General features: G+C 44.3%; 1 protein-coding gene and 1 pseudogene across 1 annotated transcript; both read left to right on the top strand.

Moving 5' to 3' along the window:
* Positions 1 to 1,537: 1,537 nt before the first annotated feature.
* Positions 1,538 to 2,656, top strand: LOC142602978 (syntabulin-like; annotated as a pseudogene).
* Positions 2,657 to 8,357: 5,701 nt separating this feature from the next.
* LOC142602977 (E3 ubiquitin-protein ligase RBBP6-like) lies at positions 8,358 to 23,152 on the top strand. Its single transcript, XM_075761821.1, has 13 exons — positions 8,358 to 8,556; positions 9,794 to 9,893; positions 12,261 to 12,297; positions 13,359 to 13,403; positions 15,657 to 15,745; positions 15,863 to 15,959; positions 16,807 to 16,946; positions 17,864 to 18,030; positions 18,778 to 18,881; positions 19,480 to 19,644; positions 19,734 to 19,803; positions 19,897 to 19,954; positions 23,053 to 23,152. The coding sequence occupies exons 1-13, from the start codon at positions 8,358 to 8,360 to the stop codon at positions 23,150 to 23,152; spliced, it is 1,371 nt and encodes a 456-aa protein (XP_075617936.1).
* Positions 23,153 to 26,993: the final 3,841 nt, after the last annotated feature.

A 26,993-nucleotide genomic window follows, 5' to 3' on the forward strand; every position in this document is an offset into this window, starting at 1 on the left:
GTCCTGCGCTTCATTGTAAAATAGTTCTGAAATCACCCAAACCGCAGCGGTGTGGTGAAGGTTTGCAGCAGCCACCCAACCATCTCTTCCTTATGAACTGTTCCATTTTCAGAGACGGGAGGAAAGCAAGTCAGACAAATTTTGAGAAGAGATTTTGCTTCATAATTCTGCGGTATTTAAATGTTGATGTTCAAGGCTTCTCTTTTGCTGGCTGGATTTGCCTTTTTCTGTATGTTTTTTAACCCAGCCCTTTCATTACAGTTTAGAAGAACAACTTCCATGAGAGGATGAAGGTAGCAGCGCAGTAGTGCAGGAAGGCAAACCAAGTGAGCGAGCAAGGAACGCGCCTCGAGAAGCTGTCCTCAGAGCGCCCCAGCCCTTTGGCAGCCGTCAGGCAGCGCAGATGCCAATTGCTTTCAAGCACAGAGGTGACAGATCATTTAATAAAGAGTGGGAAAGGAAAGGTAGACAGGTATGAGGGAAACTGGAAGGCAGGAAGGAAGAGGAGGTTGTGCTTTTGTCTATTTTAATACCATTCCTGACTGTTGACAGCGGGGTTCCAACTGTATCTAAGCAAATGAATAGGTGACAACGGCAGCTGAAGCACCCAGTATGCCAAAGGCAGAAAAGAACAGTGGCTCAAAGAAAACCTACGTTCACTGCACGCTGTGATCCCTCAGGCTGCTTGCTGAGGAGCACGAAGGCAGTCTTACAGCAAACCTCCACGCATGGGCATCTTTCTTAATAAAGGGTGGGAAAGGAAAAAATACGCCTTTATCTGTTTTGGTTCCCCTCCAGCCATGGCCCTTATGGTGGCAATAATGGATCCTGATCCAACAAGTCCAGAGCCAGCCCACCTGCTTCCTGTGAAAAGGACCCTTTGTCACCGCTGTGCAAAAACCAGCTGCTTCCTGCTGCCACCCGTCAGAATTACGGGGCTGCTTCAGCCAGCAGCAGCAGCAACTCGGGCTCATGCAAAGGAAGTGACAGCAGCCCGGTGATGAGGCCAGTCTTTACTTCAGCATCCTGGTGTTCAGCGCACTGGCTTACCTTCTCTGCGCTGTAATGTGGTGTCAGCTGCCTGGGTTGCCTAGCAGGTCATCTTGCTCCTCAGCACAGGTGTGACTCCGCCTGTTGGGGGCTCGACAGTCAGCGGGGTGCTCCATCCCGTGTAAAAGCACTGTTGTTTCAGCACTGTAAAATTCAAGGTTACTTTTAGTCAAAGCCCTCTCGAGTTGGTTTTCACTCCAAGGCAGGCTCCATCATGTGCTTTCATGCCATCAGTTCTCATGTGGATTTCCCGGTTCTTTCCTAGAAGGGAAAATATTAGACACTTGGGTGACAACTCACCCTGCCCAGCCTCAGGCACCTCCCTGTGCAGTTTTCTGTACGAGAAAGAGAAGGGATACCTGCCAGAGCATGCGACACATATTGCAGAGAAGAAATTGCCACCGCGCTGCTGGTCTTTCCCTCTCTCTCTCTCAGGCAACTCAACAGCCCAGCATGTCAGACAGATAGACACCTAAAGCTAGGTGGGATGAATCTAAGTTTCCGGATGCACAGCTTCATAACTCACGTGTGGAGCCTTTCACAGTTGAGTCTTTCACTGACCAGTCAGCAGAACTGTTACAACACTTGTGTGTTGCCGCAGGGAATCAGAAATAGAAGAGCTCAAAGCTCAGCTGGGACGGATGAAGGAAGACTGGATTGAAGAAGAGTGTAATCTTGTGGAGGCGGAGCTGGCCGCCTTGGAAGCGAGCAGGAAATTGAACAACTCAAGCAGGTCATTGAAAGCATGAAAAACAGCTTGGCTGAGAAAGACAGAAAAATTCAGAAATACTTCATGGACATGAGCAATGAAACCAATAAACTAGAATCTTTGCTGCAGAGTAGGGAGATGGCTCAGAACAGCTCTGTGAGAGATGAGCGGTGCCTGGAGTACACGTGTGACTTGGAGGGGAAGCTGTTAGCATTGTGTGCCACGATGCCAGACAGCCTCATCTCAGAGGACCAGGCTCTGGAGGAAGTGGCAGATAGTGGGCTGCTTCTTAATGAGGACACAGCTATCGGGACTGATTCATCTGAAGAGAGGCTGACCACCACAAGCTCTGAGTTGAGTGATGCAGCTCCCTCCAGTTCTTCTGTGAATCAAGAGATGCTTGAAAATGTTCTGGGGGAAAAACTAGCTGCTTCCCAGGAGGAGAAAATCAGCAGCAGGATGGTGGAACAGGCCATCCAGACTGATGTGGGGCCATACAGCCTGGATGTGGAGCAGCTGGCTCAGAACCTCTTCGGAGCTCCAGATGCCTGTCCTGTAAGCCCACCTTCTTCGCTGAAGGCATTGGGTGGAAGTTCTCTCAGAAGCTTCAGTGATTCTGGTATCATAGTGGCCTTAACTTCAAGTGATCCAAACTCTGCCATCCTTTTGTCTGCTGCAGAGCACAGAGTTGATGAAAAGCATTTTGTGAAAGAGCTTGATTTTGCAGAAGGTCATGGTGATGAAGCTCCGATAGGAATAAAGAGGAGCTACTGGAGCAGCAGTCTCCCCTGAGATCTTCTGGCTGTAGCAGTCCCCGTTGTACCAACTCTCATGTGGGATTTCAGTTCTCGGAGAGAAGGAACAAATCCCATTTACAGAGCATGGCTTTGTGGCTAGGCCTGGTGGCCCTGTACTCTGTTCAATGTGGAAACCTAAAGTCCACTCTGTCCCTGGGCACCAGCTGGCTGAGGCAGAGAGAAAGGGGGAGAAGAGAGATGAGAGAAAGTTATTGTGTGTTCTGGCAGAGTCCATCATTTTGCTCTTCACTATTTGATTTGCACTATAAATTGGTTTGAAAACATGCTCCTTCTTTCCTTTGAATAGGAATGTTGTCTTATAGTTGTCTCGTATTGGAACCTGATAGTTATTCGAGCCCTTTGAAGTCCTATGTATAAATGTATAGTGGTTTAACTTATTGTTTATTTAATTGATTTATTGTAAATTGCTTTATGTATGACCACAAGTTCAGTAAAGCATGTTAGAAATGTTAAATATGTGCGAGTGTTTTATTGTAGGAGAGCTATGAAAAATGCCCCGCCTCAGCTGAGCCCTCAAACACGCAGAAATGTCTTTCCACTCATTGCTCTTCGGGTGGCTTCTGAGCTCCTGCTTCACACACAGCCAGAGTGGGGACCAGCGGGGCTGGGGCTGCAGCCAGTGCCCTGGGTTGGTGGGCTCATTGCTCATCCAGACGCTGCTTCTCTTCCCTGGGGAGTTCCCTGACTAGCTCCCTCCTGGGCTCCTGTATTGCCCCGTGGGTTCTCCTGCTGTGGGGGGAAATCCGCTCCCCAAGCACCGTTTCTAAAAGAGAGGAGAAGTCTCTTCCTCATCCCTCTCACTGTCTTCTCCCAACTAAGACAGGCTCTGTGGTGTCAGGAGCAGTGCTTCTGCAAGGGCATGGTCATGCGCCCAGGGGATGCTCCCAGCTTGCAGCAGTCTCCCACTGGCTGCTCTGCAGGACCAGCTAGAAGTCAAACACTACGCAGGTTTTGCAAATCAAAGAAACGGGAGGTATGCAACCCCTCGTTCCCTGGCTTTCCTTCCTCTGCTTTTATTTGATCTTTACAATGGAGAAACCAAAACAGCAGAATCAGTCACGCTTCTGCGTGGAACTGGGAGGAGTATCTGAGAGAGCAGGAGATGGCGCTGCCACCCAGAGGGACCTCAACAGGCTGGAGAAAGGGGCTGACGGGAACCTCCTGAGCTTCAGCCAAGGGACGTGTCAAATCCTGGCCCGGGGGAGGAACGGCCCCAGGCCCCGGGACACGCTGAGGGTGCCTGGCTGGAAAGCAGCTCTGTCCTGGAGCAGAGAAGGCTCGGGGGATCGTCTCCAGAGAGAGAAGTATCTGAAGGGAGGGAGCAAAGGAGATGGAGCCTGGCTCTTCTCAGTGGTGCCCAGGCTCCGTCCGGCTCAGGGTGGCCCTCCTTCAGCAAGGGCTTGGACCAGATGGCCTCCAGATGACCTCCAGAGGTCCCTGCCAACCTCACCAACCAGCACCACCACCAGGCACCACCCAAAAGGGGCCTGAGCAAAGGCGGAGGCATGAAGCACGCTGCCGGACGGGCTTTGCATCACAAGGTCTGTGCCTGAGGCTGGGCGAGGAGCTTCTGGGCCCCTCCCCGGGTGCGCCCCTGAGAGCTCTGTGATGGCACCAGAGAGTCACAGTCACCCCATGACGTCACTTGCGGTGGGCACCCATACACGCCAGCGTGGCGTACTGCCAGTGGCACCCGAGACGTCGAGTCCTGCGGGCAGCACCCGAGCCGTCGAGTCCTGCCAGTGGCACGCCAGATGTCATGACCTGCCAGCGGCCGAGGAGCTGCCGAGAGCAGCAGCACTGGAGGCGTCCAGGCACGAGCCGGCGGTGCTGGGAGCCGCCAGGAGCTCCCGGCGGGGGGACACCTGCCCCATCTGCTTGAGTCCCCTCGAAGACCCTGCTGGTGTGGACCCGTGCTGGCATGCCTTCTGCCACGCCTGCATCCAGCGCTGGGCTGCCACCACCCTCGCTGCCACCTGCCCGCTCTGCCAGCAGCCCATCGTGGCCATCCACCACCTGAGGGTGGGCGATGACCGTGCCGGGGTGGCCCGCAGTCCCCACAGCGGCCGCTACCATCCCTACGTGGGGCCGTGGCCGTGGCAGCAGGGGCGGCAGAGGCAGGGGCGGCAGAGGCAGCAGCGGCATCCCGGAGGCCCCCGGCACCGCAGCCTCTCCGCTGAGCGTGGGGAGCGCAGCCCCCCCCCGTGCCCCACCAGTGTGTCCGGAGCCTGTCCTTGCAGTGGGACAGCGACGGGCGCAGCCAGCTCCGCTCCCCGCCAGAGACGCACCAAGATCCATTGTGGCTGCGGAGGGTCCGGGAGGAAGAGCCGGGCTCAGGGGACCACGCGCACCATCTCCCCTGGGTCCGCCCCTGAGTGGGGCGGCTGGGCCCCCCGGGGTCCCTGTGAAATAAAACCACCAGGGATGCAGAGAGAGCCGGGGGCCACGCCTGGTTTCTACACACTGCTTTGGTCATTGCTGCAGAACTGGGGGGAGTGGGAGGGATACGGCCCTGGGAACTGGGGGAGACCGAAGGATATGGCTGTGGGAACTCAGGCAGAGGGTGGGCTCTGGCTCCAGACCTGGTAGAGGGGGAGGAAGGTCAGTGTTGGAACGGGAGGAGAGGGAGGGCTATGGCTGGCCCTGTGACGTGGGGGAGAGGCAGCCGAGGTCCTGTGGACTTGGCGAGAGGGAGGGACGTGGCATGTGGGAAGCAGGGGGAGAGGGTGGGATGGGTATTGCCCAGAACCTGGCGGAGAGGGCAGGATACGGGGGTGGGAAAGGGATAGACACAGGGATACGGCTGTGAGATGTGGGTAAGAGGGAGGGACACAGTGCCCAGGGAACTAGGGGAAGAGGGAGGAATAGTGATTGGTGTGGGAACTGGTGGGAGAGGGTGCTACAGGGCGGTGGGGACTGGTGGGAGAGGGAGCCACTGCCCAGGGGACGCCGCAGCAAGTACCACAAAACCTGTCTGGGAGAGGACCGGGCAGAGCAGCCCTGGAAAGTCTTGCTCCACAAACAGGCCCTTCTCTCCTGCTTTGGCTTGTGCCTACAAGTCAAAGCGCCAAAGGCCGCCTTTCCTGCGCGCAGCACTTCAGGAATGTGCCAAGCCTTCCAGGGGAAGGCACCCAAGGTCCCTGGCAAGGACAGAGCCTGAGTCCAGGTCAGCTATCTCTACCACACCACAGTGACTGCCTCCAGGGGCACAGGACAGCCCCGCAGAGCCTCTCCTCGGGAGCCAGAGGAGACGGCAGCATGCTCCAGCTCGAGCTGCACTCGTCCAGACAACCGACAGCTGCAGCTGGAGCAGCACAGCTACGTGCCGCCACCCGGGTTCTTGGCAAAGACCAGCGACAGCTCAGTGCTTCCTTTGCCCCCCTCAGGACGGAGGCCGGGGAGATGGAGGGTGAGACAGGCAAGCGTCTGGGAAGCCCTTCCACTGGCTGCCGGGACGTCTGCTCGACCAGGCAGCGTTCTTCATCCGCGGGCCTGACGGTATCCAAAACACGTCTCCTCACACTCTCCTCCATGCTCCCGGGCCCCCTCACCTCTCAGAGAAGGGAAACAGGGATGGCTCCTGCACATCCCTCTGCCCACTGTAAGCTCCCGGAACACAGAGAGTGAGAGTGGAGCGCACACACTGGGGAGAAGGCAGCGGTACTTCTGCACACAGGTCTGCTTTGGTCTTCTGAGCCGCCGCCTCTGATTTTTGGTATGCATTTTTGGTGACGTCCTGTGGCTCTTGCACCAGCCCTGCTGGGTCCATCAAGCTCATCGGAACCGTGCCGACTGCCTCGAGATAACACTAGAGTGAAAACGGAGGGCTCAAATGCAAGAAGCTCTTGCAATGACTGCAGCTCCCAGGAGGTCAGCTCTAAACTAAGCCACCCTGAAATGGATCCAACACACCACCAAACACCGCAGGAACTCAGTACGTCAGTGCTGAAGCTAAGGCGGGACACGGGAAACACGCAGCCTCCCACCCAGTGCAACCAAGAGTTTACGGCACGCTTCCGAGTGGCTCAGCTCACTTCCAGGAAAGACCTTTTTCCTCTGTGAAAAAGAAATGACCTTGATCCTCGCCTGTTTCCAGGCCTCCTTCTGCCCGTAACTTCTGGACGCTTTTGGTTACCAGGCCTGGTTCTGTGCCTTCCCAACCAGTACCAACATGCACTTTTAGACTGCTGTTTCCTGCAGTGGAAACCACAATTTGACAGTTTTCCTGTGCCTGAAATGTTGCACGGGGTCAGCGCATCCACGGCTGGAAACTAATTAGTGTGGAACAATTTTAAAACAGAATATATAACTTGGCAACCCTTGAGTCAGGCCCCACAAACTCAGGCTTTGCCTGTCTCATGCTCCAGTATGAAAGAAAACAGTTAGTAAAATAGTTGGACTGTAGAAACAGGATAAGAGAAGCCGTAAATTAGGGAACAGTCCTTGGGTATGAACTAGAAAAAAGACACAAAGTTTGAGGCATCCTGATAAAGGGGGCCCAATATGCCAACAAGCCTGGGACCATCTGGGCAGGATGGATAACAAGGTTGCTGAGCTGGCAAAACGGAGATTATGAAGAAGAGGTCGCCCAGCTGTGTACACTGAAGAAGAGGAGAAAGAGGAAGATTTGAGGAGGACGACCCCTGACGACCACCCGAGAAAGAAACTGCGCAGGCGTATCAGGACATTAGCATATATTCATGAGTTCCTGGAATAATAATGAGTATGTATTGGATCTATCAGAAACCTAATGAATATGTAACTCTTTTGTAATATAAATCACGTACAATTTGTTTCTCATCGAGACGCATGTTTGTGGAAATATCCCGGTGCGACTCCCAGCGCTGCAATAAAGAATACCTGCTTCATAGTCCCATTGGCTATTGAGAGAATTTTTTTGATTCGCTACCCTATTTGCACAACTACCAGGGCAATAGTGGAGAGGTGAAGAAAGGACATTCAAGGACTGACCCTCAGCCTGAGCTGAAAAGTGTATTCGAAATGCCTTCATCCGTGCACACAGGTTACAGCCAGTATCTCTTCTGCCTCTGTAGCTCCCAGCTACTGATATCTCTGGAAAAAGTGTTACAGTCCTCTGACAGACTGTGGCACCGAGTTCCACCTGTCTGTAACAGCCTCTATCCTGCGGCTAGGGGTTGCAAAACCAGAAAGAGCGAGTTCAAATGTCTCAAGAGAATTAGAAAAATCCATTAATGAAAGCACAGAGAGTATGACAGCTCTACAGGAAGAAATCAAATTATTATAACAAGTGGTAATATAGAATCGATTAGCCCTAGACGACCTTGTAGAAGTACAGGACAGAATATGTGCATTATTGAGTAACCACTGTGGGGGGTTTTATGTAAATCAAGACCAGAAAAATGAAACCGAGAGAAACAAGATAAAGACTCATTTCCAAATATTACGTGAAGAAAGGCAGGGATCTCCCATCAGTCTATTTGGATGGCTAACCTCTTGGCCCACAGACTTACGTAGAGGACTGTGAACTGAAAGGATTTGGGTTATTGTATTCACTCTCTTGTTTTCGTTTGTAAATATACGGTTGTGTTTACATTGTGTATTACCGTATGCACTCGACTTCAGACTAAAAGAAGAGTAGTATCGTGTGCCCTTGACAGTTAAAAGGAAAGGAGGCACTGGTAGGAAAAACGCATTCCCTAACTCTTGTACCAATTTGTCTTTATAGTATAAAACTGAAAGAACTTGTATAAGATCTATCTAGTTGACAATGCAGACTGCACAGACACGGTTCAGTCAGCATGAATGAAGGGCCCCAGGTCCTTGCAAGGAGAAGGACAGCCCCCCACCCTGAAGAAGAAAGGGTACCCCAGGACTACCAGATCACGCCAGCATCCCAGCCCCTTCGACACCTTGGTGAACCCTCCCCTTCTCTGGCGTCAGGGATAGGGAGCTGCAGCAAGACTGACTCCAGGGACGTCTGCATCGAGAAAGAAGCGGGTGGGTGACGACACCACAGAATTAGAGTTGCTTTGCAAAACAGCAGCCTCTGTCTCTGTGGGCATGTGTCTCTGTCTGTGCGTGTGTGTGCATGTGCGTGTTAAGCAGCGATTGGTCAAATCAGTGCCTGAAAGGTGTAAGAACTATGTCTAAAATGGCATTTGGGATGCCCCAGTTTGAACGGGACACCTCATGGGCACAAACGCAAGAATTCCTCTTGGAATGCTATACTTTGCATTCCAGCTTCTCTCCTCGGTCTTTTGGTGATGGCTCCCATCATGGCCGCACGGTACCGCTACCGGCACCGGTTCCACCACAGTTGGAAGCAGCATTTGTGCTCCCTGGGGCGGAGAGGGGGAGGACAAAAACAACCCCAAAGCACCCCAACCCCCTCTGCCCCGGCTCTCTCCCCACCACCCCTCTTCTCTTCCCCCAACAGAGAGGTTTCCTCTCCAGCTGCCCATGGCATTGGAGGTGCCCGGTGTGACCTTCACCGCCCCGGCCATGCCGCCACCGGTCATTGCCGGCATGCTTCCCTCTGTCCCGGGGCTGCTACCTCTCCTCCCGCCTACGGCTGGGGACAGCAGCTGGTGACGGGGATGCTGCTGCCCCAAAATTTCTGTGATCCAAATTCTAGCACTGCCAGTTCTGTTGCCATTTCAATGTAAAGCACTGAGGAGCTGAGAAGTGTGGTTGCTGATGGATTAAGCTCCAAGAAATCGGCAGAGATGGCAGGGTCTCTTCCGTGTTCTGTCAGTCTTGAGCACGAGCAGCAGAGGTGACTCGTTTTTAGTGAGCCGCTATGAAAGCAATGGTGCAGAGTTTTCACGCTGCAGCCCGGTGCCTGTTTTGTTGCAGGGCAAGCTAGTCAGACTTGAGAATCTGGTTGATGCAGGTGAGACTTGCTGTGGTTTGTTTCTCTCCAGGGATCCATTAGTTTTGTAGCCTAACAGAAGTAAAAGCAACTTAAGCTCGAGCAGGAGAGAACCTCGGGCAGACTCTCCTTTAGAGCCCTTTCAGACTATTTTGCTGTTGGCATTCAAACAGCATTAAGAAAGTGGAAAAGAGTTTGCTGCTTCTGTTTGATTATCAAACATTCTTCAAATGTACTGCTAGTGGGTTGAGACGGTAAAAGCGTGATGTTACATATAACGTCTGAAGTGCTATGTAATTACATATTAGCATACATTCTTACAAACCGACTGCTGTGTTTTTTCTGTGTTTATGTTGTTTTCAGAATACACAGATGAGAATGCCCTGATTCCTAAGAACTCATCGGTGATTGTGAGAAGAATCCCTGCTGGAGGAGTTAAAGGTACCAGCAAAAGACATGTTCTGTAAGTATCCATAAAGCATTGGCTTCTTTGTTAGGGGTTTCAGTGAGTTAACTGTTAAAAAGATACTAGTTTACAGAGGCATTCAGATTGTATCTTTCTTGTTAAGGGCGGGGCGGGGAGGGGAAGGGGAATATGGCAGGTGTTCTTATGCCCCAAATCTGGGGGTTTTGCCTACTAGCCGTACAGGGAGGACCAAGGGTGGCCAGCTGGCGAACCACGCAAACAAGTTTCCTTTTAGTTTCCTAAAGGCCGTGTCCACTTCAGGCAAGAGGAGAAGAACAACATCCTAAAGTGTATTGCTTTTTGTGTGAGCGTGATGAGGGAATAGTTCATACAATACTACTTAATCCTTTCCAAACTTGAAACTCAGTAAGCAGTTTAGCATGTTACCAAATGTTAGTAGTTATCTTTCTACGTCTGTTTTTACCCTGAGCTGATATCCGTGCTCCACGTTTAATTCTGTATTCCCAAGATTTCCGGAGGACAGAGAAACAGGGGTATTGATTAAAATTACAGCTATTCAAATACACTCCTGACTACAGGAATATTACTGCCACTTATGTATTCATAGAGCCCAGTTCTATATCAGCTACATTAGCATCGTTTGAGTGGTCGTGTTTTCCAGCCTTCTGAAAGTTACACCTCTCCCCCACAATTAGTCGATTTTATTAGCTTGTGGGTTTGCCACGTATTTGTAACGCTGGTTGTCAAAAAGTAAAGTAGATTGATGAGTTACAGTGTGTCTGGGACAAAGAGTGCAGCAGCGTCCTAGTACCCATGAAGCATTTGCAAGCAAAATCAAAATCCCCTGAATTTATGTGGCTCTGCGTGTAAACGTTGGGCATATTACTGCAGTAGTTGTTGAAGTGCTTTCAGGCACTGCCTAGTAATTCTGGACACCACAGCATTGTGCTTATAAACATGGCCGTGTTTGGGGGTTAATTTAAATATGTATGCTTAAACATACCTTGTCAATGCATCCTCCATTTCTGGTGGATGGCATCCTCTCCTGGTGTTGCAGTGCTGCCCTGAAATGATGGGATCGATGCTGCTAGCATCAAAGATCAAATGGATACCTGTGTGTGTAACGAAAATGGATGGCACTGCTGTTCATTGAAAATTAGCCAGGCGGATTAGGTCTCTGTTCCTTCAGCTGGAAAAATTGCAGAAACAACTGGTAGAGAAGTTAATGTTTGGGAATGATGAATGCATGCTGTAATGGTGGAGAGGCCTTCAAAAACGCGTTAATTGCCTTGTAGTATGTTCTTCGGGTAAAGGGATGAAGAAACCATTATGTGGTAATCTAAAGTGGTTCCTTCTACATCCTCATCTTCAGGAGGTCCGTGGCTGTAATTGCGAGCCTCGGTGGTGTTCTAGCAGTGGCAGGAAGCATGAGCCTTTCTCTTTGTAGATCAGTTCCACAGCAGCCTTTGAATTGCCTCCGCTCACGGGACGCTTTGGATGATGCATGAATTGCTTGTAACGATATCAATGGTTGCATGTCTGATCCATGATGAGCAGCATGCAGGTACAGATCAATGAGTATGTGGAATCTCAGCAAGTTTTCAAATGTAATCAGTATTTCCTAGAACATTGTAGCATTTTCAAGATTACCTTAAAAGCAAATTCTGGTAATTAAGAATTTTTTTTGCCCCCCGCCCCGGTCACAGGGCTCATAAATCACCCAAAATCTTAGGATCTCCTTTCAGGTGACATTTCTACTACTGTTTTTAATCAATACAGCATATGTAACACATGTAGTATTTTGGCACTTTAATGGCTAAGTATGGTAGACGTCTGAACACAGTGCTCGGGCTTCCACAAAGCAGCGCTCTTCTAAAGACTGTGTTGCTGACAGTGTTGTTATTTCTTTGTCAGATGACTGATTTTTTTCACTTAAGTAAACTTGCACTTCAAAGTGTCTAGACTATCCCTGTTCTTTCTTAGGAACTAGAGTACTCTATCTGGTAGCTATTTGTGATACTAGGGAAAAACAGATGGGCTAAAGTTACCTTTGTATTTTGATGGTTGATTATTTAAGACCACAAAACTGTAGTACTGACTTCATATTTTTGATACGTAGCAGAGACAAAATATCTGAGGACTTCCACTTTCACTGTTGTGGTCTATATCCGTAAGTCTTAGAGTAACTGGTGACAAAGTAGACATGGGATTTTGAAGGGGTTTTTTTAGTTGCACTGAAGGTACCAAGAGGGAAGAGTTTATGTACATGACTAAATTTCCACATTCAGTAGACTCTCAGAACATAATGTGTTGATGTTCAGGTTTTATAATCTGTTTTCACTGCTTTATGTTGGCTACGAGTGCTTTACTTGAAGTTCTGATCACCTTTATTTCTCCTTCTAGAAGCCGAACTGAGCCAGGGAGCGGAACATCAAAAGCAGTATGTAGAACCACAATTTCACACTTTTTTCTACACACTGCACTTAATTCTAAACCATGTAGCCTTGTATTAGTTTTCCAAACATTAACTTAATATATTTTCCAGTCAAACATAGTATATGTTGTAAATAGAGTGTATTTGATTCAGCACGGTAAAAACTGAGTAACGCCATCTTTTGCATGGTTCCCATGTGAATATTGGCATTGGTGCCTAGTGATGCATATTGAATATGTTAGATTATTTCCTGAATGACTTTGTGTGGCACAGATATTGTAGGATCATTCTGAGATCCTGTAGGTTCAAGGTTTGCACAACTGAACGTGGTGCCCTGTTCCATATCGGTCTGCCTACACCTAGTCATATGTATGTTTGTATAGCTTGTGTGTGCTTTTTGTTTCTTGCCACAAACATTGTTTGGAGTGTACCTTTTGCCATTTTCACATTGTATCACTTTTAGCTTTTGTTTTTAAATGTTTTTTTCCTAACTGGCAAAAAATGGGGGGGGTCAAGCAAATACCACACCCAACATATCCCATACATTTTGAGGGCAGTTCTGTGCAGCCAAATGATTCTTTTCCATGTCCTTAACTACTTGGGCATTTGTTCCTAAAACTGTATAATTGAAGTGAAATTGTTTGGGCCCCTCTGGGTCTATAAATGTGTTTGATAGATTGCCATGAATATAAACATTGTTGCCACACAAAGTGGTATTCTCAAGTTCTGCATTTGATCTCTCCACTTTATCTGATGAAGCAGTTAATAGTTTGTCTGTGAATGAAAATGTCTGAAAGCCAGAGTACAAGTTGTGGCACAAGGTTAGAGCCTTGTCGATCTCCAGCGGGTCTGGGTATTACAGTGTCTTTTCGTTAACCACAGAGGCACTCTGAAGCTGTCATAGGTTTGGACTCTGTTTCGAGCAAATACAAATCACCGTAGGTTGGAAATACCTCTTTCAGTGACACTCAGAGGATATAGTGCAAACTTTCAGACTACAGGAGAGGTTAACTATTGCTGTGTTTTGAGTGTAGAACTTGAATATGTCCTTAATTTTTTGTGAACAGGTTGATGAGTCTTCTGCATCTACTTCTCTGGCCCAGCTTATTAAGGTATATATAAATTCTTGTCAAATACTATAAAAAAGTATTTGCTTCATATTTTTAAATCTTAGGCTGTGATCTCTAGCTGGATAGCTGTTGTCATGTGAACAAAATTTTAATATCATTTTTAGTAATTTAAAGTATTTATTTTGACTTTAAAATGTCTGTATACTTTGATCCTATTCTGTAACAAGTAGTTCCCCGTGTGGCAAGATAGAAGGGGAGCACCTTATCAGGCCCAACATGATGTTGCAAATTACTCACCTTCAAGACACAAAGAAGAGGCACGTCAGGAGCTGTTTACCATTTTCCCTAGGTTTTGTTAATTTTGCATGGAAACTAACACAATTTTCACAGAAGAATTTAATTGGCTGTAAGTTAGGGATGTTTCAGGGGGATTTGCAACGGCCAAAAGAGAAGCCTTTCTGTCACATGGACAATTGCATGGCTATTTCTGAATTGCTAGTCATTGTAGTTATAGGTCCGTTCTTTGAATGCTTCACAATTTCACAAACTGTAGTGTATGTACAGTGAATAACACAATCTGATTTGTTTGAACGCAGACTGTGTAAGTTGTGTAAACGTACCTAATTGCTTGTAGGAATATACCAATGTGCACGTGTGGCGTATTAGCAGTCGTGACCTTCTGAAAGTGTGGCAATGCCCTGTTTTCCTGTGGAACTGCCTGCCTTCTTTCCTCAACAATGTGTAACTTTCTCTGAGAAAGCACTAGTGATTGCACTTTGTGTGAAGGCGTGGCGCTAGCCAATTAAATTTCTAGTCTTTAAAGTTACACAAATTAGAGAAGGCAGGGCCTCACACAGAGGAGCTAGCTCGTTCTTCTCAAAATAAAGGCTGGAGCTCATTTCCAAGGAAGAGAAATCTCTTCCCACTGGTAACTTCTCACCCCTCTCACTGCAGAAATTAAATTGTGTACATCTGGGGGGGGGGGGGGGGCGGAAATTAGATTGGAAGGTAGCCACCAAAAGAAATTGGTCTCCATTAGTGCTGTCCCTACACGTGTGCTTGGTTCTGTAAAGTCATGTGAAGTTTTACTCTAAAATGGGAAAAACTGTCCAAGTGGTCTACACATCTAAGCTTTCGAGAAAATTTAAGCATTTCAGAAAAATACAGGAACATGACATAAAGCAGCTCAAAACTGCTACTCTAACCTCTTTAGTGCAGACTGGCTATCATGGAGGCAATGTGTTGTAAAAAGTTTTCTGGTTTATCATTCCTATGTATTAAATGCCATATTTGAATTTTGTTCTATTCCTAGCAATGTTTTGTGGTTTGAGGATGTGTTTTGTAAAATGCTGGGATTTAAACAAATTAGTCAATTATCTGTAAAGTCTTCTGTAAATGTTAACGGAAGTGATTTCATAGATGTCAGACTGGATTATGTTACTGTTGAGAAAAAACTGTGCGTATGAAAGAACCATTTAATCAACTGTAGAAACTAGTTGGATGCTTTTGTGAATGAATGCATATAAAACCAAACACAAGCGGCTGATCTGAATGAGAGGTGCTTGAAGGTCCACATCATTTACAGTCACTCCCTTAGACCCTGCTTGTATCTGGAATCGTGTGTAATAAAAACTTTTGAGCAAATACTATTAAAAAAAAAATCAGCTGACTTCAATAATTTCAAGATAGAGTTCTGCAGAAGGCTTATATTACAAATTGTATGTTAAAAAGAACAGTCAACTGTCAGCTGCAGTTAAATCACTTGATATGAAGAAGTGAGTGTGGGGGGAACATGCAGTTTGGACTCCCTGCAGCACATGATGGTCAAATTCCTACTGAAAAGAATCTTTTATCTTGCTGAGGGATTGAGAGAAGTTGGATTCCTTTTAATGCTTCTGTCTTTGAAGCTGAATTTCAGCAAGCAAACCCAACTGCCCTGACTCTTAAGTTGTATGTCCTTTTAGTGCTGTAAAATGTAAATAATGATACTTGCATACCTCTTTCTCAATTAAATGTACAGTGGGTATCTTCTTATTCAAATAGTCTGGAGCTTAAAAATCAGCTTAAAAATACTAGATGGTACAATGTTTTCTCCAGATAGCTTCAGTCCACGTGGGACAAAATTGGATTGGTTACACAAGTCTTTATGTAAGGTACAGCCGAGTCTAAAAGGTTTGAGGGCTCAGGAACGCTATTTTCAAGTAGGTTGACAGGCACGTAAACACCCTGTCATGGCGTAAGGATGGCGTTCAATGTGTTCCTAATGTGTGTGTCAAATCATTACCTGTTACGCAGACTGCGGATCTGGCTGAAGCCAACGCTTCCGAAGAAGATAAAATAAAAGCTATGATGGTACAGTCTTGCCAGGAGTATGATCCAATCAAGTAAGTTCTGATAATGTCAAGTCTGTTCCTTGAAGATTACCGAAAATATGCAGAGATGTTTGTTTCAACAAGAGAGACACATATATACCTTTTTTTTTCCCTCCCCAAACCTTTCAGTTACATGAAGAAACCCTTGGGTCCACCTCCACCATCATATATTTGCTTTCGTTGTGGGAAACCTGGCCACTACATAAAGGACTGCCCAACGAATGGGGTAAGATTGTGGGGGACTTCTGGCCTTACTGAGTTTTGAGTTTTTTTACCTTGGCAGTTACGTAACAAATGCACGAATACTCATAGTTTCTCTTTTTTGTTTCTCTTGGGGTGATATACAGAGGTTATATGGCAATGTTGCAAAGCCCTTCAAAATGCAAGGGAAACCTGGAATTATCAATGTAAAATTTCCTTTGTTTTAGGTCACAGAGATTAAAGAGATTCCTAGATCTTTCTCTGGGAAGAAAGATACGCATATTTTTAGATATTTCCCTATTACTGGAAATTTTTCTGGTTTTAACTCTTTTTAATGACAGTTCACAGTTTTTAGTATTTTGTATAAAACCAAGATGTTTCTGTTGACCCTATCTGTCGAATATTTCTGTGTTTTAATTGCACAAGTCTCGGGTTTAGTATTGCTGCCACTTAAGGTTAGTCCCTGAATGTATATGCAGGAGGTAAGAACTCAGCCTTGGTATCTCGATGGTGACTGTAAGTTTCCCCGGTGACTGATTGAGAGCCCTGAATTAAGCTCTCACCTGAACTGCGCTTTGGAGGAGGAGCGGGTTTGTGCCTCTTCCCTGAGTGGGTGGTGAGCTCAGAGATATTTCACCATTAAGGAACCTGAAGGCAAGCCAAAGAATGTTGATTGAGTTCAAAACACTGCTCAAGCCTTTTGAACATCCTGGCTATAGTCGTTTAGGAAAATAAGTATTTCAGTCGAGCAACCCTTACGCTAGGTACAAGGAGAGGATTAAAGGCTTACGCTACTTAAAATAACCATTGAAATGTCATTTTGAGTGGGGGTCCTAAGATGAGAGATCTCTGCATTTACTTTCTCTTCACAGGACAAACATTTTGAGCCTGTTCCCAGACTTAAAAAGAGCACAGGACTTCCAAGGAGTTTCATGATGGAGGTGAAAGATCCCAATACAAAGGGCGCAATGCTGACAAACACTGGAAAATATGCAATACCAATTATTAATGCGTAAGTATGGAATGAATTGGACTGACCAAGCACTGAACAAGAGAAACCATGCGTAAAGGTCTGAGTGGCAACAGAACCAAGTTGGCTGGCATCCGTAGTTACGGGGAAGGAAGCATCGTCATTGTATCTTAGCCTTAAAATCTGTGATACTTTCTGATATTAAAATAGAGTGGTCCCACTGTTCATGCCCCGGGAAGTTGGCTGAACTCGTGGTCTGCTAAGAATCAGTATTTCTGCAACAGATTCCAGCAGTGTTTAAGGTGGAGTCATTCTCTTGGAAAGCTCATTTTGCTTCTGTTTTACATAGCAAAGGCTTCTTGCAAAATTTAGCAAATAGCTGTTGGACAGAGATTTCCTCCCCTCTAACTTGTGTCAAATGCCACGTGTGAAACAGACCGAAGTTTTCCCGTTGCTACAAACTAAGAAAATACAATTGTGTGCTGACAAGAGTGGCTGTTTTAAAATGCACTTGGTAGCACTTCTGTTTTTCAGCCATGGATCTCCCTTTGTAGAAGCTGTAACATAGACTTCTTTCATTTACAAAATGTCATTACTCAGAGACTAACTTTATCCTGAGCCTGCGCTTTACGTTTACCCTCTGGCAAAGGAGAGGTGGGACTCATTTCACCTGATTTCTAGCTGTCAAAAAAATGGCTTTTCTAGTCTGAGCTAATTTCTTAGTTGATCCAATGAATGGGAGAGTTCTGCAGAAGGAAAATTGTTCCACCCTCCCTCTTCTAGGTGTCGCGCCTGTAGAAAAGTAGTTTAAACTAAATGCCTATGATTTAGAAGGCTAATGTGGAGTTAGAAGAATTCCATCTCTTCTCTTCCTTTGATAAAATACAAAGCTTGGAAAAGTTCTCCTTTGCCCATCTTTAACTTTGTTCTTCTTCCTTCCCCCCCATCCCACCCTCCAGGGAAGCGTATGCAAGAGGAAAGAGGGAAAAGCGTCCCTTTTCACCAGAGCAGCCCTCCTCCTCCTCAGATGAGCCTATTCCAGATGAATTGTTATGTCTCATTTGCAAAGATATAGTAACTGATGCCGCGGTTATTCCCTGCTGTGGAAACAGCTATTGTGATGAATGTAAGTGCTACTCCCATGTTGGTTAATTCCAAACATCACATCTGATCTTCTGAAAGCAGAAATAGGAGATCACAAAATTTCTTCGTTGTCAGTTCTATTTAATACTTAAGTACACCCTGAATAGGAAAGGACTCTGATCCTGTAAAGGAAAAAAAAAAAAAAGGCAGAAAGCTTCTTTATGCATCTAGTTAAGTCCTCTTTACATGCAGAAGAATGAATGTGAGAAGAGTGCATAATTGTGCAGGTGATTACAGTATTAGATCTTGAATGCATTTAGTTTGTCCGCAGCCCTTTCTCTCATACAAAATGATATAGGCAACTCTGGTCACTTACTGCAGTCTGCCACAAACAGATATTTAGGCATTTAATGCGCATTCTTCTCCACGGGAGAGCTGCTTAAAACCTTCAGAACTCAAACCTACTAACGGCTTTTGGATGTGTGTTTTGTTCATTAACCTTGAGGTTGGTGACTTCTCACTGTATCAGATAGTGGAAAGATGACGGAGTCGAAACACCAAGATACAGTCTACTCGACAGCTTCAAATGTTACAATAGTGAAAATAAAACTGTACAGTTATTTGCTGCATACTAGAAAATTTTTACACTATTCAACATCTATAGCTTCATGCTCTCAATTCAAGACCATATTCACCCATTCATGACATACGTCTTTTTATAATTGATTAGAACCCCTCAAATTTCCTTAGTTTGGCTAAAAACTACTTTGATCATTCTAATTATTCACAGGTATTAGAACAGCCTTACTGGAATCGGAGGAACACACATGCCCAACATGTCATCAGACAGATGTTTCTCCTGACGCTTTAATTGCCAACAAGTCCCTCCGCAAGGTAACACGATGACTTTTATCTAAACTGTTTGTAAGAAAAGTCTCTTTGTAAGAAGCTGAAAGGGAAGAAAATATTAATTAATAAAAATTAAATATTAATAAATAAAGAAATGATGATGACTGTTACACCTCCTGCTGCTCTGGTGACTGCCACCGAACAATCCACATCTTCCTCTCTGTCAATCAGCAGTTTGTTGGACGTGAATGTAAATTTTACTTTTATTTTAATACTTTTTATTAATAAATATTTTTTTTTTATTATTTATTTAGCCTTAAGCAAGGCTAAATTGAATAAGGCTACATTTACTTTTCAAATGCATTATCTGTTGTTACAGAAGCTGACAACTCTTTAGAGGCAACCTGGTAAATTCAGATGACACTTTTGTTTACCATGATTGCTCACTTTCAAATTTCGTGTTAACACTGAAGTACTTTGAATACAGACACTCTGAGGTACCAATCATTAACATCAGTGTTTGAAGTGATGCGTTGATACATCTGTACAGAAATACACAAGTAATTTTACTCTGTGGAGGCCTTAGTTCATGTATCTACTGAAGTTTCATATTACCTTTTCGCAAATTCTTTTCTGCCTCCAGGCTGTAAACAACTTCAAAAATGGAACTGGCTACACAAAAAGGCTCCGTCGGCAGATTCAGCAGCACCAGCAGATGATGACTGTTACACCTCCTGCTGCTCTGGCGACTGCCGCTGGACAATCCACATCTTCCTCTCTGTCAATCAGCACTTTGTTGGAAGAGAAGGTAAATTTCATTTCAACGTATGCTGTGATTCTTGTGGTTTAGCAGAGCTCATTTTCCAACTGTTTGCATTTATTTACAACGGCTGTCAGGTTCCTGCACAAAGACAACCAGCATTGCCAAGTCTTGCGGGCCCTCAAGGACAATCAATACCCTCAACTGGTAAGTAACTAGAACTTTAGAATTACTTTAAAGAATTATCTTCAGATAAACTGAATGGGATTTTTTTTGGTTTTCCTCTCCCCACTCCAAAAGGTCACCCAATGACAGCCAGTGCAGTTCGCTCAGCAGGTGGCAGACCAGGCTGGGAACGGTAAGTATTCTACAGAAATTCAATATACTCCTACTTGTAACCTGTGAAAGGAGGTCGTACCACCTAACTCGCACAACAGCTGATTTATAGTGACATAAGTATGCACAGATAGTTGTGAAGAATACAAGTGGTAATTACTTTCTAAATGGCTTAATTTGAATTGGCTTTAACAAGGGGGATCTGTGCCTGCAGTAAGATTATTTAAACTAAAACTCCAGTACGTGATTGAAAAGAGAACTCTGGAAAATGAACACTTTTTGAGGAGATCATCGTTGCATAGAAAAATTAAATATCCTTAAAGGATTAGATGGAAAGCCACTCTTTTGATTACTGGCTGAACAGGGCTGAAGAAATTGATCTCCCAATAGAAATCAGCCTCCGACATTCTCTCTTTAACAACTTAGTTGATACTGATGGAGAAAATTATTGGAAAAGTCAATGCTGTTATTGTATCACCATTTTGAATTTCTTCAATTCAGTCATCTCACACAGCCAAGCTGCTTTCTCTCAGTTGGAGAGAGAGGACTCTCTTTTATCTATTACTGCCGTGTCAAGTTAGTCCTTCGGTTTTTTATAGGTAGATTGTAAGGGTGCATTGGGTTTATAAAATCTTAAAGGTAAATTGAAACAAAGACCAGGATCCATCCCACAGAGTCTCTAAAATCTCCAGTTCAGTAAGCAAGAAAATAACAGTTCAGGGACAAGAACAGGCCAAATACATCGTCATGCGGCAACAACGTAGGAAGCGTATGTGGAAGTTAAAAGAAGTTTGAGAGAAGATGAGTTGATATCTGTGCAGTGCTTTGAAGACCAGAAGTGTGAAGTATCACGTGCATCCAGGAGTGGCAGAGGAGCGGTGGGCACTGGGCACATGGGAGATGGGAGTCTCTTTTAAGTGTGGGCAGCCTCCATCCACAGTTGCAAAACTGAGTATAGGAGAGAAGAGTGAGGGAACTGTTGGGGGTGAGGATGGGGAAGGCAAGTATGAGGACCAAGGAACAAATGTCGTCTCAAATGAAGAGAAAGTAGGGAGAGAAATGCGTAAGTTGAGAACAAGAAGTGCTCGTCACCATGCTCCCGCTTCATTCGGGTTCCTCGTTAAAATCAGGGCAGAGTGTAACAGTGACACATGCCTTGGGGTTTCTTTAGAGGTTCAAACCAAGGACGCCTGCACAGTGAAGGTACCCAAAGGACTCAGGCCCCAACACTGCCAGCATCAACACCCGTCTTTGTGCCTGTGCCTCCACGTCCCTTGTATCATCCACCTCCCCAGGCACTTCTCTTCCACCGGGGTACCACCACCACCGTTTACTCCTCAGTTTCCATCTGGTCAGCCTCCGTCTGCTGGGTACGCTGTCCCCTTTCCAGGATATCCCCCAGCTCCTGCAAACATGTCATCAGCTTGGGTACCAACAGCTCATTCAAATGCCACCCAAACGACACACACACCTCCTTTGTCTAGAGAGGGGTTTTACAGAGAACGACGGAGACTTAAAGAGCAGTAAGTATTTGGCTCAATGACGTTGCGTTGGTTTTCATTGCTGTATCTCGGTAGCATATCAGCCTGCAGTTACACCAAAGTGCATCTGACATAAGCAAAAATGACAGTTTGTTTTTTTCCAATATGCTTTCTCACTGCAGATGACAAACATCCAAAACTAAACCAAGACAAACGTAAATTCTAAAACTTTCCCTAAAACTTGTAGGAATTCTAAACTGGTTTTGCTTAAATAGGACCTTTGGCATTTGCACGCAGTATACCTTTTCTCATACTGGCCATGTTTTGTTTCTTGATGTCTTTTTGTAATAAAGGTAAAACTAAAATTGTAGTAAATGTCAAAGTTATTTTAACAGTTACAAGTCCAAACTTGATGAGGTTACAAATGATTTTGCTAAGGAATTGATGGAATAGAATGAGATTCAAAAGGAGCGTAGGCATTCGTTTTCCAGGTAACTACTTTACATGTCCATAATGGAGAAGCGGATTGTCCAGAAAAATCATCTCTCTATCGTTAGATGGATTGGATGATTCAGGGGATTAGCAGCGGCAGGAGTTCCATCTGTAGGTTACTCGCTCAAATACGGCAGAGATTACAGTTGCCCAACAGTTATAATGTTGCAGCAGTTGTTAAGGAGCAGATGTGTCTTTTACTAAAGCTTCTCTGTAATGACATCCTTCACCTCCTGAGAGCTGTGAGGAGGCCAGAAACTGAAGCGTTGTAGTTGCTGGATTTTCTGCATCTCCCTACTCTGATTTGAACCATTACTTCAAAGCTCTTCAGAGGAGACATGCAAGACAAATTGTCTTCATTTCCTCTTTTGTCTCTCTCATGTGGATAAACGGATAGATTTTAACCTGGACTGCAGACTGGAGGCTTTCACTAGTATTTTCTTGTCATCGTTCAATATTTCTTAGGAATTAAAAGATCAGACTTGTTTGTAAGGAAATCTTAAATTGATGAAGGAGTTTGAGAGGAGGGATGATACTGACAAACATATGTGGAATAACGTGGAATGGTTCTTTAAAAAATAATAAACGAAGAAGTTGTGAAGAAAAAACGCAGGGTAGCTGATGTTGTCTATCCCCAAAAATCACCTGGGCAGGAGTCTGTTAGTAATGCTGTCAGTATCTTCCCTAGAGTAACGGCATTGAGTCATATTACTAGATGTGACTTTTCTTGAAATGTGGTCACTATCCTTGGTTCGAGCTAGAGGTGTGTGCCAAATGTTGCTAGGACATCTGGCTAGAAATGGTGATTAAATAGCCCCCTATGTAGGATTGCCGTACAAGTATTTTGCATCCTGGATGACTTGCCAAATAAGTAGTGAAGTTAAATGGACTAAACTGGCATTTTAAAATTGAGCTGTACTGTCGTCGGGCTAAATCATGTTTTTTTGATGTTTGATAGTACCCTGTAGCTATTAAGACTTGCTCTTTTTGCATCTCACCGCAACAAAAATGATTTGCAGTGCATGTAGCTGCAGAGCATGTGGAGAGGAAAAAACACCCCACACACCAAATTTGGGAGGAAGAAGACTGGGGAGAGTGACTGTTTTAAATTAACATCATTTTTTGCGTGTGTTGTGTTTTCTTTAAGGTCCAAGTCTCCCTGGAGTAATTCATCAGTGCTGCTGTATCCACGAGGCAAAGAGAAGAGGCACAACAAGCGTAAAAGACAGAGAGAAATTCCACCTTAATTTATCTTCTTACTCATCTTCCTATTACGTCTATAAAATTTTTTTGAACTTGTGCATGCTCTTTATTTTGAAAAAAAGCACACACCATCCAATAGCTTTTCTCAGTGTTTAGCTATAGCTGCTAATCTTTCCAGAGCAGAGCTATGCTGTCACCCCCTTTTTTTTTGGTAAAGCGAGCAAGAGAAATCACAAGAAAAGATTTGCCTTGTCCAATTAAGGAGAAATTCCAATGACTGCAAATGTGACTTTAGAGTAACTCCACTGGGCTAATAGTGTGATGTTCAGAAAAGCTTACTGTGGTGACTGGCACAGTAGATGAGAAATTGGCTTAGCTGTAACGCAAGTCTTAAACTGATTCAAAGGAAAAAAACCCAACCGAACAAAAAACGACAACGAAGAGAGAAAGCAAGGATTTAAAAGACCAGACTTTCATCTTCCTGCAAAGCCTGACCTTGCTTCCAGAGATTGTACAATTCCTTTTTCCTCTGCAGCTCCACAAGGAGTTCCCTGCTCAGCCAAGCTGGTGGTCTGCCCTGCTTGCCTGACTTATGACACAGTGGAATTGCCTGCTCCTGCACTTCTAAAAGGTGCTTCTTAAAGACTGACCAGCACTCATGAACTCCTGATCCCTCAACGGCAGAATCCCAGGGTACTCTACTGAATAGCTTAAACTTTGCTCTCCTGAAGCCCAGGGTAGACACTATTTCTCATTACATTGACAGTTTTAAACTCAATAATTTCCTGATCACTGTGGCCAAGACAGCCACCTACCATCACAGTCCCCACAAGTCCTTCTCTATTCACAAACAGCACGTCTAGTAGGGCCTCTTTCCTACTTGGTTCCCTGCATACCTGTGACAAGGAGCTATTTCCTATAATCTTCAGGAATTTCCCAGACCTGCTCATCACAGCAGTATGATATTGCCAGTTGATGTCCAGGAAGTTGAAATCTCCCATAAGGACAATGGCTACCAATCCAGAAATTTCTCCTAATGGCCTATAGAATAACTCATCAGTGCTTGCATCCTGGCTGGGTGGTAAGTAGTAGACACCCACTACAACATCTCCTTTGTGTCCCATCCCCCTAATCCTCCCCCAGAGGCTCTCCATCACATCATCTCTGACTGTGAGGGCTGTGCAGTCAAACCCCTCCCTTATATACAGTGTGACACCTCCACCTCACCTGCCCCACCTGTCCTTCCTGGACAGCCTGTAGCCCTCCACCTCAGGACTCCCGGCATGGCACTTGTGCCACCAGGTCTCACTGACAGCAATGATATCATAGCTCTGGGAATGGACCAAGGCTTCCAGTTCATCCCCGTAGTTTCTCCTACTGCCTGCTATTTTGCATTCTATGGTATGGCATTTTTTAATTGTATATATTGTCTTGCACAGTATGGTGTTTATTTTTTGTAAGTATTGTATCGTATGGTATGGTTTTTATTGCATTTTATGTACTGTACGTTGTATTGTATAGTGTCTAATGTATGGTATGGTGTTATACGATATGGTATTGTAATGTACTGTATTTTGTATTATACTGTATTTTGTATTTTCTGCATGGCATTTTATGTATTGTATTCTATTTTATGTATTTTCTTTAATGTATTGCAATGGTATGAATGGTATGGTGTGTATTGTATTTTACAATGTGTATTGTATGGATTGTATTCTATTTTTTCTATGGTATGATACGTATTGTATTGTATATACTGTACTGTATGTAGGTATTGTATGTACTGCATGTTGTGTATATATTGTATTGTTAATTGTGTGGTGTGTATCGTGTGGTATTGTATGATACGGTATTGTGTGGTGTATATTGTCTTGTGTATATTGTGTTGTAGGTACTGTATTTTGTATTGTGCTGTATTTTCTATTGCATTGTATTGTATGTGTTATAGTGTTTATGTTGTGTTGTGTTGTATCGTATTGCATGTATTGTATGTCATACTACAGTATTTATTGTATGTATGTACTGTATTGCATTGTGTTGTATAGTATGTATTGTGCTGTATTTTGTAGTGTATGGTATGCATTATAAGATATTGTATTTATTGTATTGTATGCAATGTCTTGTATGTACTGTATTTTGTATTTTATTGAATTCTGTACTGTGTTTTGTATTGTATTTTGTATTGTATGTATTGTACATAGCGTATGTAGTGTATGGTAGCGTGTATGTTATTTTCTATCTTGTACCATACTTTGTATTGTTTTTATTACATTGTATTTTATTTTGTATTGTATTTTATGTATTGTAATACATGGTATTTATTGTATTGCATGTATTTTCATGTGTTTTGTAATGTATTTTTCTGCTGTAATGTATTTTGTATTGTATTGTCTTTTGTATTGCATTTTATGTGTGGCATGGCTGGTATTGCACGGCTTGTATTGTACTTTGTATTGTACTGTAGTATTGTACTGTAGCATTGTACACTATTTTGTACAAGAGTACCAACAATAGGCATAGTATTCACTTGTGTATTCATTGGCATGAGCGAGACTTAGTGGAATGAGTCCCACAAGAGGAGTTCTGGGATGGAGGGCTATAGGCTGTATTGTATACATTGTATTTTTTATTGTATTGTATGTATTGTGTTGCATTGTGTGGTATTGCATGGAATGTATTGTATTTTGCACAGTATTTTGTATTGTTTGTATAGTATGGTGTTTATTGTATTGTATGTATCTGCCTGGACCAAAGTTCAGTTAGGTCAAACAGGAGGAGGGCATCTGCCACAGGTATGTATGGTATGGCATGGTATGTACGGTATGGTATTGTACTTTGTATTGTACGAGTTGCATTACAGTTTGCATTGTATTGTATGTATGTATTGCAGTGTATTCTATGTATTGCATTTTCTGTTGTATTCTATGGTATGGTATGCATTGTATGTACTGTATTGTACGTAGTGCATTGTATGCTCCATATTGTATTGTATGGTATGCTATGTACTGTATGCTGTGGTATGCATAGTATGGTATTATACAGTATGGTATAGTACGTATTATATCATAAGATATGTACTGTATTGTATGTATTGTATGTAATGTATATTTTTTGTACTGCATTGTATGTTTAGGGGTTTTTTTGTATGCTACAGTATGGTATGCATTGTATGTATTGTGTGTGCTGTGTTTTATTGTGTGGTATGTATTGTATCATCTGTATTCTGTTGTATTGTTGTTTGTATTGTATTGCTTGTATTTTGTTTTGTTGTATTTTGTATTGTATGCGTTATTATATGGTATTCTATTCTGTAATGTACAGTATTGTATGTATTGTATTTCTTATTGTATTGTATTAATTTGTATGTACTGTATGGTATGGTATGTGTTCTGTATTGTGTATCGTGTTGTATGTAATGTGTGGTGGTGTGTTTTGTGTTGTATGTATTGTATGCATTATAATTCATCTTGCATTGTCTTGTTTGTATCGTATGTGTTTTGTTCTATTGTGTGGTATGGTATTTATTGCCTTGTATGTATTCTATTGTATTTTGTTCTTACGGTATTTTCTTTTTTAATATATTGTATGTAGTGTATTCTATGTTGAGTATGTAGTGCATTGTATGGTCTGTATTGTACAGTACGTATTGTATGGTACGTATTGTAGGTTATATAGGTATTGGGGGTATGGCAGGTATGGTAGGGTGTCGTATTGCATTGTATGGATTTGTGTTGCATGTATTGCATCGTGTGTATCGTTTTGTAGGTACTGCTCTCAATCCATTCTCCGGTCAGCCTGTAGTGCTTGGGATTGCCCCAACCCATGTGCAGGACCTTACACTTGGCCTTGTTGAACATGGTTCCCATGGGCCCATCTCTCAAGCCT

Source organism: Balearica regulorum, chromosome 9, assembly GCF_011004875.1.
Source record: "Balearica regulorum gibbericeps isolate bBalReg1 chromosome 9, bBalReg1.pri, whole genome shotgun sequence".
In the NCBI taxonomy this organism is placed as follows: domain Eukaryota; kingdom Metazoa; phylum Chordata; class Aves; order Gruiformes; family Gruidae; genus Balearica; species Balearica regulorum.